We start from the raw sequence: 17,762 nt of genomic DNA, 5'->3' as shown, positions 1-17,762 counted from the left end.
TAATGTTAATGTGCACGGCCATAGCGCGCACGTGCACATGAGAGATGGCACTGCAGAAACTTCACGAGACAAATAAATGTGTTTTTACAGCGCAACGGCTAGGTCACGTGCGCGGTTCAGCCAATGAGGGTGAACTGCTCACGTGACATCACGGGCACGCCCTAATCATGCCCTCGCCACACCCCCCATAGCGCAAAACCTTCAGGCCACGTCACGAGCTCGGTTGCGAGCGCATGCCTACTATGGACCTGGCCGTAGAAGGAACAAATGTTGCTGCATATCTCAACCCAAAATTTGGAAACCAACTTTATCATTACTGTCATGATAATATCATTAGAAATTATGTATTTGACTCAATCTGGTACTTCAGGGGTTAATACAACAGCAGTTTGGGTTAACAAATACAATATATTGTGTTTATAACAGGTCTAGACATTTCCTGAGTCTGTGCTGGTCTTCAAAGTGACATTTGTGTTTAGAAGGTCATAAATGCTAACCAGAGATGATGCTGTCAGCCTCAAAGAGAACTACTGGTGCATGCCAGAGAAAGGTAATAACTGCCTGAATCTATTGATGTTTAACACTTTAAGTTATGGTGGGTGAAAAAGGCAACAAAAACACTACACCGTTAGCATATATCCAATAAAGAATATCACTTGTGAGCAGCTTGTCTTAGACAGGTCTGCACCCCTGCCTTTCAACAATTATCACCTAGCATACAGTGCTCCCAATGTAATGTAAAGTAAATGGTAAACCTACCCAGCCTAGAAATATTGCAAAGCAAGTATAAACCAACCTCACACAGATGATACCCATTAAGGTTGAAACATGTCTGTGAGTGGTTTGACTTGCTTTGCTAGTCCCATGCTGTGCTTAAAAGCTGTGTGAACAGCGATGCATCTGCTTAAATGGGCTCCATGTGTATGGATATTCCAGGCAAAAGGTGACACATTGTGTGCTCATTTGCATGTCATTTCCCAGAATCTCTTGTTGCAATGGGAGCACTGTATGCTAGGTGATAATGGTTGAAAGGCGGGGGTGTAGACCTGTCTAAGACATGTGAATGTGCTCACAAGTGATATTCTTTATTGGCGAAAATCAGAGGCCCTCCCCTGCGATGTGAGTGAGCACAGTGAACTGCCAGTAGCAACTTCTGTTCCCCCTAAGAAAGATACAGGATGCAGTAAACCACAACCTCAGCTCACAGGGGCATGGCGAGCGAGAAAAGTAAGTGCACCATTTATTTTGTGCCCCTGTCTGCATAAAGTGAGAAAGGGCGATATGGACTTTGCCTATTATTCATTGCCTAAAGGGTTCCGGGAAGTATCCACTGATGGGATCACCAGCTTGAGGTGTTTGGGCCCTGATTGTGTATTCCTGGGAAAAGAATTTGTTTGGGAAGCTATTTTCTTTGTGAATGGAGCAAACCGTCTTGTGTCTAGCCCTTTTCTGCCTACGCTTGAGGAGTACTAAGCCCCGATGATAGAGACGGCTCCAGATCCGGTTCCAGACTCGGTTCCAAAACCAGAACCCCAGATGATGGAACCACAGATGACGGAACCAACGAAGGGTAAAGTGACTGCCCAGGGAGAAGGGGGATCGCTACCACTGGTAACGCCGGAGCAGGACCGCTTCATGCCGATTGCCGCCAGTGAAAGCGAGGTGCCCCGACGCTGTTCCCCTGCGGAGGTGTCCCTACCCCCATCCTTGTCTACCGATGACAGCTGCCAACCATCAGTGGTGATGCACCTACCGGTGGGCAACTACAGCGGTGCGGCAGAGGCAGAGTGGCTTACCTGTGACTTGGGTCCACTGCACATCGACATCCCTCGGCAGCAAGCGCTGGTGCGGCCGGAGCCGCAGAAGAGTCCCACAGCCGTGGCAACTCCCAGTGTGTCGGAGGGACATCCGGAGATGGGACTGGAGGAAGAGGAACCCATCGCAAGCCAACGGAGTGCTGAGGAACCTCCTTACTCCCCACAGGCTCCGATGGAGGCGGCCGTGGAAAAGGCCCCAACTAAGGCTCATGCTGAGCAGCAGAACGTCACAGGACATCCGTGTGCCCGAGGTGAGACTGCTCATGACCTGACGGTGGGCCCGTGTGACACCATAACCGCTACCATAACTGAACTGAGTGTGAGCCCGTGCGCTCCATCCCAAATGGTCTCAGGACTGGGGTCCAACGCTCCCGAGTTTCAAGACAGTGAGTGGACAGCCCCAGAAGGGCCGGGGACAGGTCCCAAGACAGCCGAGCTGGGAACTGACAGCGTCCCCGAGGACCTGTTGGCCACCATGAATCACCGCAGTGGTAAGGTATCAACCCTTTACCCCCTGCAGGATGTAACAAAGACTTTGAGTATGGAGACATTGCTACTTGCTCGCTTCCCAGTCGAAGCCTCCCAAGTGCGTAGGGACAAGGACTGTGTTGTGAGTGATACCGTGAAATTTGTCTCCTTTAAGCACCAAAAGGAGCGCTCCATTCACCATGTGGTGGACCGAGGAAAGGGTCAAGACCTCCTGGCCTACCGCATCCATGCCGCGGATGGTCGGGTAAAGGTCTGGCCAAGAGACACTGTGCTATTCCTTCCACCAGGGGGAGGAAGTAGTATGGAACCAGTGACTGTTGCTCCCGATCATGACTTCCAAGAAATTACCCAGACGGAGGCTCACAAAAGTAAAAATGAGGTACCCCCACATTATCAGTTAGGGGCGCACCCCACATTAGGTCTCAGCAAAAAGCTAACACTCAGCTGGCCTCGGGTATCACTGATGTGAGTATTTTATGTACCATTGATGTTAGAGTACATATGTTAAGTTATACCTATTATGCACTGCATTTTGATTGTGTAACCTTATGTTGTGATGTCCTCCAAGCGGGGACGTTGGTATTTCCAGCAGCGGGAGAATGTAGCCAGGTCCCCTCTGGCTCCCCAGACATTCGGTTCTCTCTCTCTTTTACCAGCGACAGCGTGAAGGCAGTTGCAGGGGTGATCGCGTCACCGGGGGCTCCCGGCGACATCAGCTACAGGGCGCCGCCATCTTGTGTGCGTTCGCACATGCGCGGAAGCTCGCGCATGTGCAGTATAGCCCCAGATGCAATACGGCAGCCATTACAGGGAGTGAGAAGAGGCGCTCCATAGTCAGGGACATCCCCCAGTTCGCTCATGCGCAGTTAGCAGCGGCGGCAGCCGTTACACAGCGCGCACGCGGCCCCAATGTTAAAGAGAGCCACCAAGGACTACAATTCCCAGCAGCCTCTGGGGACTGCACTTTCACCCTGGTCACAGGCAGCCAGAGAGCCAATAAGGCTGACAGATTCCCATGCTGCAAAGTTGCACAATGTTGTGTGAAGACAGGGATTGTCAGTTAGGAGCTGGGACACAGAGAGGGGAGGGTGTGTTTGTGCAGGGAGGAAAGTAGCCTCATGCACTAGGCCAGAAGTCTCCCCTTAGGCCCCAGCTAGGCCCTACTCACCTCAGCTTGTGGTGAGACTAGGGACAGGGTCCTGTAGAACCTAGACAAGTGAGGGTCCAGCCAGGAAACGTAACTATCCTGGCAATTGCTGTGAAGGTGAATTGCGTGAAGTAATAACATACTCTGCGTTAGCAAGGATAAGAGACATTATAAAGGTGGATCACTCCATGCGGGAGCCACCCACCGTTGAGGCGGAGGCATCTTGGATCATCTCCTGGAGCAAGGGAATCCAAGTAAAGGTCATCTGCGCACCCGGTAGCAGGAGCACCGGGCAGGTATTATCGAAGTCACCAAGTGCACCACCTATACACTTCATCTTAGTGGACAGCGCTGTCCCACACGTGGGTGGGGTTGTGGGACTCTTGGGACTTTGGGTACAAGGACTTTGGGAATACTGTGTGGGGTTAAGGCCCTGCAAAGTGTGTGGATAGTTGTGCTTAGTAGTGTTACAGGGTGACACTGAAGTTATGGGCTGTTGATGTCATATGGTTGATGCATGTGTATTGTATTTTATCTGCCCATATAGTAAACCTGTGTTATATATACCTTGGTGTATGTGGTTCATATATGTGGGTCCTGTGTACGGAATTTTCTACACTCCTAGAATCCTGCACAGGTGGAGGCGCTGTAATTAGAAGATCGTTGCAGAGGATTCACCCCAGGCTCTCACTAGCGGAGGCTCAGACCTCCTGTGAGCCTGACAGGTATGCTGCACCACACCTGTTAACATATAGTTTCCCCTTACATACGCCATATATGCGATTGGGTGGGGGAATACCCGTTACAGCTGTAATTAGAACCGCTCTGTGTTATTAATGTGGTTACAGAGAGGAATCAACATTCCAGACCCTTAAAGAGCCAGAGCGCGGACTGAACTTTTCTTTAGTGGTTACAATGTTATCAACTCTGCCTTCTGGGAAGTTCCTTTTTGGTTGATAATTTCTCTAAATAGGGATGGCTAAGATAGGGAATTGTATGTTCTCCCCCTTTTCTTAATGTTGTTCCTAATAGGTTCTTTATACATCACACAATATATATATATATATATATATATATATATATATATATATATATATATATATATATATATATATATATATATATATATATATATATACATGTTTGACTTTATGGGACTCCATTTTTACATTTAGGTTAAACGAATGGTATGTTTAGTGAGGTTTCACATGTAATGTCTCTCTTGTTAACTAAATCTCTGCAATTAATAACATGATGTAAGATGTATGTATTATGATTATAATTAGTGCTATTGATGTGAATTGATATGTAAGATAGTAAGGCTACAAATATAATGTATTTTCTTTCTGGTGGTTAAATTTTTATAGTAAGCAATATGACTAATGATGTATATATTGTAATAACAAATGGTGCTAATGATGATAATTAATATTATGGGAATTGATAGTATGGTGACAGTACTTCTCTTTGCTGTTGGTAATTGTAACTATTCATAGGCTACAAATAAATTATGGCATACTGTACATGGGAATATCATCCAATTGCTAAAAGAAGGGAGCTCTTTATAATAGAGACCCTCTGGGGATTATGACTACATCTCCTAAAAATACTAAATGTCCGTCAAATAATTAATGTATGCATACAATGCAATTATATAAGAAGTTAAATAAGTATATATTACGTATTGCACGTTTGCTTACTGAATCAGTAGCAAGTGAAAGAATTTTATGTATAACAATCTAACTCAATTTATATATCCCCTCTTGGAATGAGATTTGATAACTATCTATTTAAATATAAGGATATAGATATGTTAGATGTCCTATATACATACATAGTGAGGGTAACATGGGCAATTAAATATGTAAATTAATGAATTTAACAATTAATCAGTCAAATTAGGGAGGAGTGTATTTAACCTGAGGTGAGGGACAGATAGGGAGATCATCTCCTGACGAAGCCGTAAAGGAGAAACGCGTAGGGCGTGGATAGTTCATTGCATTGGTGTAGCACGAGTATTCGGTAGTGGATAGGAGCTATATTTTAATTCTCGAGGACTACCGGCACCCGGCATTAGTGACGTTATACGTAGGAGCGCGGTGCTCACGCGAGATGGAGTGACGTCATTACGTCCTGCAGAGGCACCGGAGGAGCCCAGAAGGCGAAGAGAAGCTGATGCTGGGGTGCTGTTATAACCAAAGGTGCCGTGAGAGATCACAACGGAGCTCATTGCAAGGGCATCTAGGTCCTATGAGTACCGTGAGTACTGGGAGTACTAAAAGTGCCGTGAGAGACTACAACGGAGCTCACTGCAAGGGAACTGTACTACTATACATAATACCATACACCAGGACAACAGCAAAGGTGTATAGGGACACTATTACGGGAATAGTGACTGCTAGAAGCCCAGCTGGGAACCGGTAGACCCTATGAGTGTGAGATACTCTGATATTCTCAATTGTTTTTAAAGAGCTCATAAAGTGTGAGTTTTTTTTACTTATTGTGATTCATTTAGTTTTTTATCATTAAAACTGTGTTACACTATCCTGTGTGTTCTTTACCTCTCCCTATATATGTATCACTACTTATGAGATGGAAACTTGGCAGTGAAGAATCACTGTAGAAAGTTCCGAGGACACAGACCCAGGAATGTGCCCAGAATTCCTGCAGAGTTACAGATCCCAGGGTGGATAAAAGGCCTGAATTACATGAAACGCTGTGAGTGCATATCTTACCATTCTAGGGGTTCATTTTTTCAGACATACTATCCTATGTTTTTTCTCTCTCTTGTCTCCCCTTGCACCTAGGTCATTCTTCTGATTATATATATATATATATATATATATATATATATATATATATATATATATATATATATATAATCATTGAATAAGTAATGCTTTGGGACTCTGAATAAACTGTTGCATGCTCTGAAGAGTACGGTATTTACATTTTGTGGACACATTTTGCTACAACAGATTTGTGTGTGTTAAGTTCATAGTTTTTCTATAATAAACAAGGACCTGAGATCCTGGCAGATATATTAATAACATATTTTTGCATTTCTTGGGTTGTGGAAGCATATAGATATGATTGCAATTGAGTAATATTGAATATAACTCATTGAACATACCTTGCGGAGGAGAAAAGTGAGTTAGCTAGAGTAGCAATGTATTATCCCTGGTTGCATATCTAATTCAAAGGAGAAGGAGTGGCTCAGTGAGTAAAGGCACTGAGTTTGAAGCAGGGGAGCCTGGTTCAATTCCCAGTGTTGGCTATTTGTGACCTTGGGCAAGTCACTTTATCTCCCTGTGTCTCAAGCACGCAAAATACATAGATTGTAAGCACTATGGGGAAGGGACCGTGTCTGCAAAAATGTATCTGTAAAGCTATACAAGAATAAAAAAATATTATAATTATATTATGGGGTCACTTGTGTGCTGTTTGTGACCAGGTGGTATGTTGGGACAGATTGAGGGGAGATATTGTTCATTTGAGGGACCTTTGTGAAGGTGAAAAGTGGGACAGCGTGCGAGCTGTGTATTAACCCTTGTCCCATATGCAGGTCGTACATGACAATTACTATCAAAAGATTTAAGGCCATAAAGTATTTACTTAATAGTGCTACTCCATAAGAGACTTTCCAACACTGGAAGACATGTTACAGCCCATTCAGGAGCAATGTGGACATTAGTTAAATGGCTTTTACTTAACATAACATACAATAACTTACCTATGAAATAATTCAGAACATTCCAACCACCGAATGCAAACATCCCTTGGTAGAAGGCTTCTCCAATCTGTGCAACTGTAGGAATGTCCCCTTCAAACGCTCTATAAAAATTGTTTGTTTTGCCTAGTCCCAAATTTACAATTCCAATTATGACTATAACACTGAGGGCAGTCATCTTAAGTACTGTAAATATGTTTTGGACCAAAATTATCCATTTTAGATTTAAACAGTTAATAATCCCTATTATTAAAATAACAGCAATAGCCATAGCTTTTCTAATAAGTTCTGGAGCCGGGCATCCTGGAAAAAATGGCTGAACAACGTATTCAGCAAACATCAAAGCTTGAACAGTTGTGGCAGCTGGTTTGATGAATACAGTAAGAGTCCACAGGAAAATAAACGCAGGTACAGAACCTAGGCCCCTTTTAATGTAAATATATTCCCCTCCACACGATGGGAAAGTGGTTCCCAGTTCTGCATAGCACAAAGCTCCTAGCAATGACAGCATTCCACATGCGACCCATATTACTAGTGCAATGCCAACATTTAATTGTGAATAAAGCAATACACCTCCAGGTGAAATGAAGATCCCAGATCCCAGTATGACACCAACAATAAAACTAACTCCACTGAAGTATCCAATTTTCCTTCGTAGAATAATGCTTTCTTTCTTAATATTGGTTTCAGGTTCCCCTTTTGAATTCAGCAGGATTGCCATTGCTTTTCCGTGCAGAGCTTTTTGATGACAGTACGGGTTTAGATTTTTTTGGCACGGTACATTCATGTTTTGTAAAAAAAAAAAAGAGTGAACGCCAAAGCAATCACACTGACCCTGGCTCTTTGTACTTTGCTCTTTTAACAATGTTATGATTAGGTATAAACATAACTCTTGTGTTGCAACTCTGGCCAAAATGATACTTGTATAAAATGTGCTATTACTGTATTTTAAAATGTAATATTTTTTTTGCAGTTTTGAAAGTGCAGGCTGTCGGAGAGCACAATCTCATTCTTTGTCTAGCAGGTATACGATATTACCTCCCAAGTTCCCTGATGAGAGACATTGGAAACAAAAAAAATGTAGTGTATAGTTTCAAAACAGCTTTATTCTGTTCAATACAGTTTAAAACAAAAGTACAGGCAGTAATACTTGGAGGACTTGGCCAGTGTTAACAGGAACAAATAGCATTAAATGATACTGTGCCCTGGCTCCTTTTTATACATGATAAAAATAAGTTTCAGCATTATTTTGGACTTATCTCTTACCCCTTTTTTTGACCAATTAATATCTAATAAAAGAGCAGTATATATTGGTGTTTTTCCCCGCATTGTGAACATTTTCTCTGTAATGTGCTGTATTATTGTAGTCGTTTATTTGTAAAACATCTGTCCGGTCTGGTGTTTTGCAATTGTAGCCCTTGTTCCCCCGTACCAGGGAAGGAACTACCAATGCTGCTATTATCTGTTGGAAACCAGGAGGCCTGAGCCTCCGCCACTGGGAGCCTGGGATGATTCTGATTCGTCTCTATAATAACAACCTTTACTGAACGCAGACCACTGTATCCTGTACCCAACAGTATAACAATGCCCCAACCTGATAACACCAGTGAGTGTCCCCCAAGGTACATAGGGTGCTATGCACCAATTGATGTCCTTTTCCCCCAATGTCACGGCCCACCCAAAAGTGTAGGAGATAGCCCTATCCCATGTAGTGTTGGTGCACTTAGTAGAGGTACCTTCCGAGTACTCCAGTACTCGGTGCGGCCGACTTATCAAAAGGGATCCGCCGATCCAGCGACATCGTCCGCGATGGCGTCCGCCTCCACGTGGGGTGAATTCCAGCATGGATAATATCACCATACAGTCTCTAACATGGAGATGGTCTGGTCCCAGACCACAGACCGCAGTCACCGCGTAGCATCTCACCGGTGCTGTACCTGACTAGGGGCTAGGTCCCTAACTAGGGGCTTTCCCTGTAGCAGCCACAACCTACTATGAGTTGGGGCCTAAGGGGGGAGATCTGGCCTAGTCCAGGGAAGCATTGCTCCCTGGACACTCCCTGCTGTTGAGGTCCCTCTTCCAACTGACATTGTCCCGCTGAGTGCACCAAATGTATCAATCTGTGGCAGAGAGATTCCAGGAGCCCTATGGGCTACTATGAGGCATGTGGTGTGCAGCAACAGAGGCTGCTGGGAATTGTAGTCCCCGCTGAGCCTTTGGTGTAATGGCCGCCGCTTGCAAGGCCTTCTGCGCATGCGTGGGGAGTAGCAAGATGGCCACCGTACTTGTGAGCCTATTGCGCATGTGTGACTGCTTCTGTGAATGCACGGCTGAATCCAAAATGGCGGTGCCCTTACCAGCGTGCTGTGATGGTGCTCCGGTGACCGGGTCACCCCCACAACCTCCCTGACTACCCGGCAGGTTCCCCACCTGCAGTGGAGGTAAGGAGGGCTAAAGGGAGGACCGGGCTAAACACTTTTTAGTGTGTACATGTGTAGCCCCTTTACCCCCACCCTAAGTGAGATCTGGTCTGCTACTAGTGTCTTTCATGCAATGCTGTGCATACCTGTGAGGTAACAGGAGGGCTGAGTGCTCCGCGTTGATGTGGGGAGAATCAGGACAGGTTTACAAGGTACCTTATTCATTGGCAGCGCCTCCAGTCAGCGAGGATCCTGTGGTAGTAGGATGGTCCATGCTGACAGCTTTCCATATACCAAGACAGTGATTCACACTTGCATATGGTTCAATGTTATTTATTGCATTGGTTAGTTGTTACAGCAGTCTATTCCTTTCTTGCTTCCCGTGGAAGGTTACTTTAAGGCTTAAGGCCCATCTAAGTTCCCTTCTGTGGTACTCCTGTATACACTTATGGGACAAAGGGTAGCTGTTGTTCGCTCCACAGGGGGAGGAAAGAGACACACCCAATTTTAGGCGAGTATCAGTTCATATACCCTGTGGTTGGGCTTGTAACCCTGTCCCATAACAGGGCAGGTCTGATACTGCCAGGTTTCACATCTGCACATGTCACCCAGCCAGTACACTCGCCCAGGCTGACACTCTCTGGTTGTTGCTAGGCCCGCCCTTGGATACAGTAAGTGTATTCAAGGCTGCAATAGCACACTAGAAACAGATGACAAAAAAACAGCGCACAACGCTCATAGTATAATCAATTTTAGTAAAATATGTAATAAAAGGTAAATATTCTGCATACATCAAATCAGACACAAGCGAGCATTTGACATGCGTTACCAACACTGGAACCAGCCGCGGAGTAGTCAGCCTCAGGTCACCAGATACAAAACTTTGCAGGTTATATCACCACTGTAGTTTAATTCATTCTTGGTTATTATTTCAGCCACCTTTTAGTATATACTACTATTTCTTTAATGTAAGTGACCTTTTTCTTCACTTGCTGTGCTACATTGTCACATTTTTTATTAAATATAAATGCAATACATATTGCTGGATCGTACGACACAGAAAATCATGCATTACTCTAACATTAAAATCAAGTATTCTATCAACAACAAAACTCATCTATTTCACACAGATCAACTTGACCTTCATTCACCAGTTACAGAAAGAGCTATTATTTGATTTACATTAGTTTTGCCATACCACGCATGACATTCTTATTGATGAAAGTGTATCTTCTCTTTCATTAAAATACATGTAACTTTGTTATTGTTCACCAAAAATATGATAAACTTATGATGCAACGTTTTAAGTCAAGCATTTGAAAGCCAATAACAGAAAGCTCTTACAGTTATCGTGCAGTTTTTTTTTAACTAAAAGTATTTCAGTTTTTAAGTAAAATATCAAGAGAATGTCAGATGACTACAGTATTTTTTATTATTATTTAACTCTTTGCCAATCTGTAGTGGAATAATCAAAGGCTGTACACCAGGTTTGGATCAAATCAAAAGACCTTTGTGTAGCAAAATAGGCAAAACAATAAAAAGTTAATATTCAGGTATAGCAAAGGTTATTGCTCCTGTTAGTTATGGTAGGGCATTCTGTGATATTCTGCATTATAACGTGATATGTTGTTTTATCAGTGAGAGCAATTACATTTCTACATCTGTTTTAATGAGATAGGATTACTAAGGCAGTCTCTGGTTCTTTTGGAGAATGTACTGTATCCTGACTGTTGGCTTCACAGTTTGTTTACTCCAACAGGCTAATAGTACAGTAATCAGACCCCTAGGCTCACAGCATGCCAGAATATAAAAATGAATTACAGCAAAGTAACAAGTTTTGGAATTAGCTTAGGCTCGCAGGATGGTTATTTACTATGTTTTTTTTCTTTACTTAATAATTCAATCCATTGCACTTGTAGCTGAGGAGTAGCTCTGTTGCTCCCGGTACACTTGAAACCCAGATCTGTCTCAGATAGAAGTGCTGCCTATTAAGAAGGCACATGTTGTCTTTCTCTGGCATATGGGCTCCATTTGTGGGTGACTCATGGTACCTGTGTCAGAGACCCAACATGCCAAGCTTTGTAAGAATGAAAATCTGTGTTAGTAATATTCCTCTGGGGTCTGTAGCAGATGTTAAATTAAAAATTCTATCTCTCTGGGGTTCGTATTTCTCATGCAGTTAAGCTATCTTAGGGGAGGGAGCATAATCAATGTACTTAAAAATGGAGATAAGCAACAACTGGAATTGCATATGCTTGGTTGCACATTCCTTTCAGTCCTGCTGCTGCAAGCATGTAACCAAAATTAACGCCTAATGAAGGTGTCATTTTGCGCCAAAATATTGATTCTTTAATACATTTTTTTGTATTATTCTACATTAAGAGTGGTGTGCTATTCAATTTTTGCTATTTTTGGCATAATCAGTGAAACACACAATCCCTGTATAGCATAGCGTCTGGCCAATATTTCTTCTTTTGGGGCCCTAACAGTATAAGTCCTGCTAAGGACAGGCACTGGAAGGGTTAAATCCTCATGAAGGCCTAGTTTGCTATTGCAGCCTGGATACACTTACTGTATCCAGTGGTGGGCCTAGCAACAACCTGAGAGTGTCAGCCTGGGGGAGGATACTGGCTGGGTCACATGCCATTAATGTGACGCCTGTCAGTATCACACCTGCCCTGTTATGGGGCAGGGTTACAAGCCCATCCCACAGGGTATATACTGGCACTCTTCCAGAAGTCAGGGTTCTCTACCCTCCCCATGTGGAGTGGGTAACATCTACCCTGTATTCCAGCAGGGGATACAGGAGGAGCTTAGGAGGAGCCTAAATGGGCCTCAAACCCTGGAGGTGCTATTCAGGGGGATGTGAATCATGCAGCGACTGCTGGAAATGCAATAAACTGCAGTTAAACCTAAGCCTGTGTAGTTAACTGTCTAGATCAACTAAGAAGTGTCAGCATGTACCATCCTGGTCATCGCATGATTCTAGCTGACTGGAGACGCTGTCTACAGAGATGAACCATCCTGAAAACCTGCCCAGATATCTCCCCACACCATAGCGGAGTACTCAGAGCATCCTGTTCCAGCTAAACAGGTATGCACCGCACCAGCAACACCAGTTAGCCGGATGGGGGAACAGGTGCTACACCTGCAAGCTCTAACCCCACCAACCCCCACATCATATATATATATTGTGTTGCCGACGAGTATTCTAAAACAAACCTGGGGCAATCACCAAAAGGACCCAGGTACATGCTGCAACATTCCAGTGGCATTTCTGCAGACAGACTAATGGCCCATCGGATTAACAGCGGGGGTCCCTGGCAGTCCCATTCAAACTGAATGGGACTGCCAGGGACCCCTGCTGTGTTAATCCGATGGGCCATTAGTCTCTGAAGAAATGTCACTTAAATGTTGCAGTATGTACCCAGCGTGTACCTGAGTCATGTTGGTGATAGCCCCAGATTTGCCCTAGATTTTCAAGGCAAGTTTAAGGCAAGATTTAGAATACTCGTTGGCGCACCTGTATATGTCAAAAGGAGTGCTATTGGGTCTGACCAAATGTATACAACAAAAGATAAAAATACCCAATGCGACAACATATATGACAAAAAATATATAGTTAAATACTTAACTGCTAGTCTTCTCATAGGTAATGGTAATTTAGTTAAAAGCTTTGGCAAAAGTGTTATAAGCCTGCAGCCACATCACGGCATGATCACTATGCATGTCCTAACACTACCTGTAAAAATTCTTATTTAACTTTGCAGCAGAGGGAGAAATATCGCAATGGACCAGGATTGCATATGTGAATGAAAAAACCTGCTACTTAAAAAGTGGGGAGGAGTGAGCTTAAAGCCAGGGAGGAGAGGTCACTACCCTCCCTTTGTCTCCCCTCTCTCTCCCCTACCTGGCTTCAGTGGTCTGGAGTCAAAATGGCAGGAGCAGGGCAGCAGAGATGGAGGATGTCAGGCTGTGGGAGAAGAGGACTATGGAACGCGGGAGCAGAGCAGAATAGCCAGGGAGGAGCTGCACTGTAGCAGCAGCTGACACCGGAAGTCAGTGAAGACTTCCGGATCGGACTGCTTTGGTGTGGTCTATAATTCAGGAGTTATGACTAGTTATGATTGGTAATTATAAAACTATTTAGAAAATAAAATTATTTTAACATTTTTAAGAAATTATACAATATCATTATTATAGTGTAGAAACTTATTAAACAGAATTCTAGGTCACATATAATTTAATGTAAATTATATCAAGGAAAGGCAGGTAAATATAAATAAACAGATATAATTGCCAAGAACCTATGTAAACCTGATGTAAAACCTGATACTGTACATGATTTTCTCCGCAGGTGAAGGATGGATCTGGAAACCTGGAAGAGAGTCCCTTTTGGACACAAAGTACCAGACAAACCAGAATTTCTTTTTTTCCCTGAGAGTATAACGTTAGCAGGTCCATGGTATCTGACACTTTTTGGAGCCTGGGATGTCCGATGTCCAAAGTGGTTAAAGAAGAAACAACATTTCCTAAACCAGAACCAAAGATAAAGGACATGGATCCATCAGATGATAAGTGACCATTTCCGGAACCAGATGGAAGACCAGATCGGAATCAAGGAAAAGAAAAATCAAAGAAACTTTGTTAAAGAATCATTTCACATCACCAAGCTAAGAACAACCAAGCTAACGATTCTCCACTCTATAACTAAATTCTATATGCCTCAATGATGTAACCAACTGAAATGAAGCTGCGAAGGATGTTTTCTATTGTCTCTGATTAAATTGAGAAAAGAACCGAACCATGGACTATTTGATATAAATTGAAAGGTGGGACATTTATTTGCACCCATCTAATTAGCAAATCTTCATGCTCCTCCCTGGCTGTCCTCTGCCGCCCTGCTCCAGTCCCGCAATCCCCCAGCTTCTTCTCCCACTGCCAATGTAGAAATCTGCCATGCGCTCCAGGTTATATGGAATGAAACAGGATCTGTGTGATCAGTGTGAATCAGAAGGGGGAAGAGTGTATGGGGAGCATAATCAAATAGGCGATATCCAAGGGGAGGAGTTTGGGTAAAGAAAAGGGGGCAGTATAAGTCCTCTATATCTTCAGTTGAAACCCTCTAGTATCCTCCTCCCTCACAAAGAAACAGTGCAATGATGCAGAAAGCATGAAAATACTTACAGGTTCAGGCAGTGGGGAAAACACCTCTCACTGCTAGATGTATATCCAACACAGAGCTCCCACGGTGGGTCAGGCAAGGGGAAAAACCAACCTCACAATGCTCTGCATATGCTCCATTCAGAGCTCCCACTGTGGGTCTGGCAATGGGGAATCCACCTCTCACAGCTCCCTGTGTGCTCCACTCTGTGCTCCTGCTTCCAACTCCTACAATTAGTAGCACTGCACGTCCGCAGTGTAAGCTCCTCCTTCTCCCCCCGGACGGGTGCCTCCAGAGACCAAATGCAGGCAAAGAAAGAGACAGGCTCCAGGGCAGTCACAAACTGATCCTGATCACTTGCTTGAAAGACCAGTCATTGGTTGAAACGCGTGGGAGGTTTTATACTGTTCACTTTTGTATGCTGCTCCTCCTCTGCTGCTGCGGCCGCCCCCAGCACTTACCGCCTTCTTCCACCCCCCTCCCCCCAAAAATGTGCTGCCTAAATTACCAAGTGGTTGAACCGGCCCTGAACATGTGATGTATTTTATAAAAACAAACAGAACCCCTATAAGCTCATATTGAACCCCCAAAATAACCACAATATATATATATATATATATATGCGTATGTGTCAAAGAGGAGTGCTACTGAGCATGGCAATATATATTTAAAACTAGAGACAGAACATGAAACACAGACAGAGCTCAGTGCTACATCCTATGACACAAATACACAGTACAGTGCCTATATATATAGAACTTATATATGTAAATAGAACTATGCAACTAACTTTGACAGATTTATTATAAATCATTCTTCCTGGTAATGTTCAGGTTATTAAGAATTTTTATATATATATATATATATATATATATATATATATATATATATATATATATATATATATATAAATATATATATATATATATATATATATATATATATATATATAATATATATATATATATTCTTAATACCCTGAACATTACCAGGAAGAATGATTTATAATGATTTATAATATATATATATATCTTTTGAATAAAATGGTCTTTTAGTTTAACTCTTTGGCCAAAGTGTCGTGAGCCCTTGAGCCCCTCCAAGGCAGACCACGTCTCAAGGGTCCTAACACTAATATAAATTCTTAATAACCTGAACATTACCAGGAAGAATGATTTATAATAAATCTGTCAAAGTTAGTTGCATAGTTCTAAGTTTGATTGAAGCTCTTATTAACCTGTACAATACCAGGAAAAACACTCTGTATTAGATTTGTCACAATCAAACTGCATGCAAGTTCCTATGAGTGTGGAAGGTGAAATGGAGTGAGCTTTAACCATTTAAAAGTGGGAGGGGGTGAGCTTCAAACCTGGGAAGGAGGAGCCACCCTCCAAATCAGCTAGGAACAGCTGAACAGAATTGCAAAACAAACAGAACCCCTTTAAGCTCTGCTTCGTGAGGAGAACAGCGCTCCCGGCCTTCTCTTTCCGATTGGAACCGGAAACGATGTCATCAGGGGTGCCCGCAGAATCTCCATCCGCTCCGTGGTCATGCACCGGATGTGCATCGAGGACCGGCATGGGCGGTGGCGGAGCATCCGGTGCAAGGCCTCAAGCCTCTCCTTCTCGTCCTCCGTGGTTGCGGTCTTCGCCTGGCGGGAGTAAGGGGGTGGTGGAGTCTCCTTACCGCTCCGCTGCTGTTTGATGATATCGGATTCCTCTAGGGTCGTCTCGATCGCCATCTCCTTCGCACTGGGAGTCACCATGGCCGTGGGACTGCTACGAGCCTCCGGTCGCACCAGCGCTCGCTGTCGGACGGTGTCCGCTCTCGTCTGCTCCTCCTTGATGCCGCGTGGGTGGTTCGCCGGTAGGCGCATCGCCACCGATGGTACACCAGCCTCTACCTATGAGGATATCACGATCGGATCCTTCGCTCGGGAGTCACCGGGTTCTTCTGCGATACAACCAGTGGGTATAGGTACGAAGCTGGCGGGCTCCGGCACCTCCACTGCGGTTGCGCTCTTCTCCATCGACGGCTCTTTTGGCTCGACAGCCAGTCGGGCCTCGGTTCTTCCCGCCTGCTTGTAACGGGGAACCAGGGCCGTTCTCTCGGTGCTTTCCGCCACCTCCGCTATCGTTCCCGGAGAGGCACCCCGTGGGGTCTCGGTCAGTGGCCCCGGCTCGGTAGGCCACAAGTAGAACGTGCCACACTGGAAGCATCATGCCTTGGTGCTGGGTACCTCGCCGGGTACCCCGCAGTGGACGCACAGGCACCTCAGGTATTCTTGCTCCGCGATCTCTATTACCAGCAAGCCGCCTGGTAGTTGGAAAATCGAAGTATTCATCTCAGTCATGGTTCGCTCAGGGTTGGACCAGCTCAGTGTTTCAGCTCCTTGATCCTCGAATGCCAGACAAAAGTGAAGCTCTTCGCTCTGGCTTCCGGTCCCTCCCTTCGCTGGGGAAGACTCTCCTGATTGGCTCTCCTTGGGCCTCCTCCCTCTGGTGGAAACCAGAGGCGGGGCCTTCTCTCCTTCAGTATGTCGTGGCCTGGTTTTCTGACCATTCACGGCACAGGTGGGTGGGTTTTCGGCTTTCGCGCCGCTCCGCTCCTCTTGCAAGGAATCTGGGTTTGGCGCCAGACTCTTGCACATTTCCTGCCACATTTCTCTCACTGTCTCTTTGCACAATTCACGTGCTTGCTCCAGGATTGGCGGGAACCGCCATTTTAAATCGGCTCTCTTGCTCCGAGGAGCAAATGTAGGGACGGACGCCATCTTGGATGAGCCCTCCAAATGTACATGTGCCCTATTCTCAGTGTCTACTGGGTATCTCGTACCTAAACACTGACTGACCTCCACTCGTGTGCTCTGCATTCTGTTTCTGTATCACACTAATATGAGGTGGCTGTACCCCAGGCTTGGCGGAACTCCTCTCCTCCATACACTGTACTTGGTGTCTACGGTGCAAGTGCTCTGTGGTGCGTTTGTGTGGGTGATAGC

General features: G+C 44.6%; 1 protein-coding gene across 1 annotated transcript in view; it reads right to left on the bottom strand.

The window, feature by feature from the left end:
* Positions 1 to 7,929, bottom strand: part of LOC142482172 (solute carrier family 7 member 13-like) — a 125,702-nt gene extending 117,773 nt beyond the window's left edge. Inside the window, exon 1 of the mRNA XM_075583008.1 lies at positions 7,187 to 7,929. Coding sequence (XP_075439123.1) covers positions 7,187 to 7,904 — 718 coding nt within the window. The 5' untranslated portion in view covers positions 7,905 to 7,929. The remainder of the gene's footprint in view (positions 1 to 7,186) is intronic.
* Positions 7,930 to 17,762: the final 9,833 nt, after the last annotated feature.

The sequence above is a fragment of the Ascaphus truei genome, chromosome 2 (genome assembly GCF_040206685.1).
Source record: "Ascaphus truei isolate aAscTru1 chromosome 2, aAscTru1.hap1, whole genome shotgun sequence".
Classification (NCBI taxonomy): domain Eukaryota; kingdom Metazoa; phylum Chordata; class Amphibia; order Anura; family Ascaphidae; genus Ascaphus; species Ascaphus truei.
The sequence above is the reverse complement of the archived record's forward strand: the minus strand, read 5'-3'. Positions and strand labels throughout refer to the sequence as shown.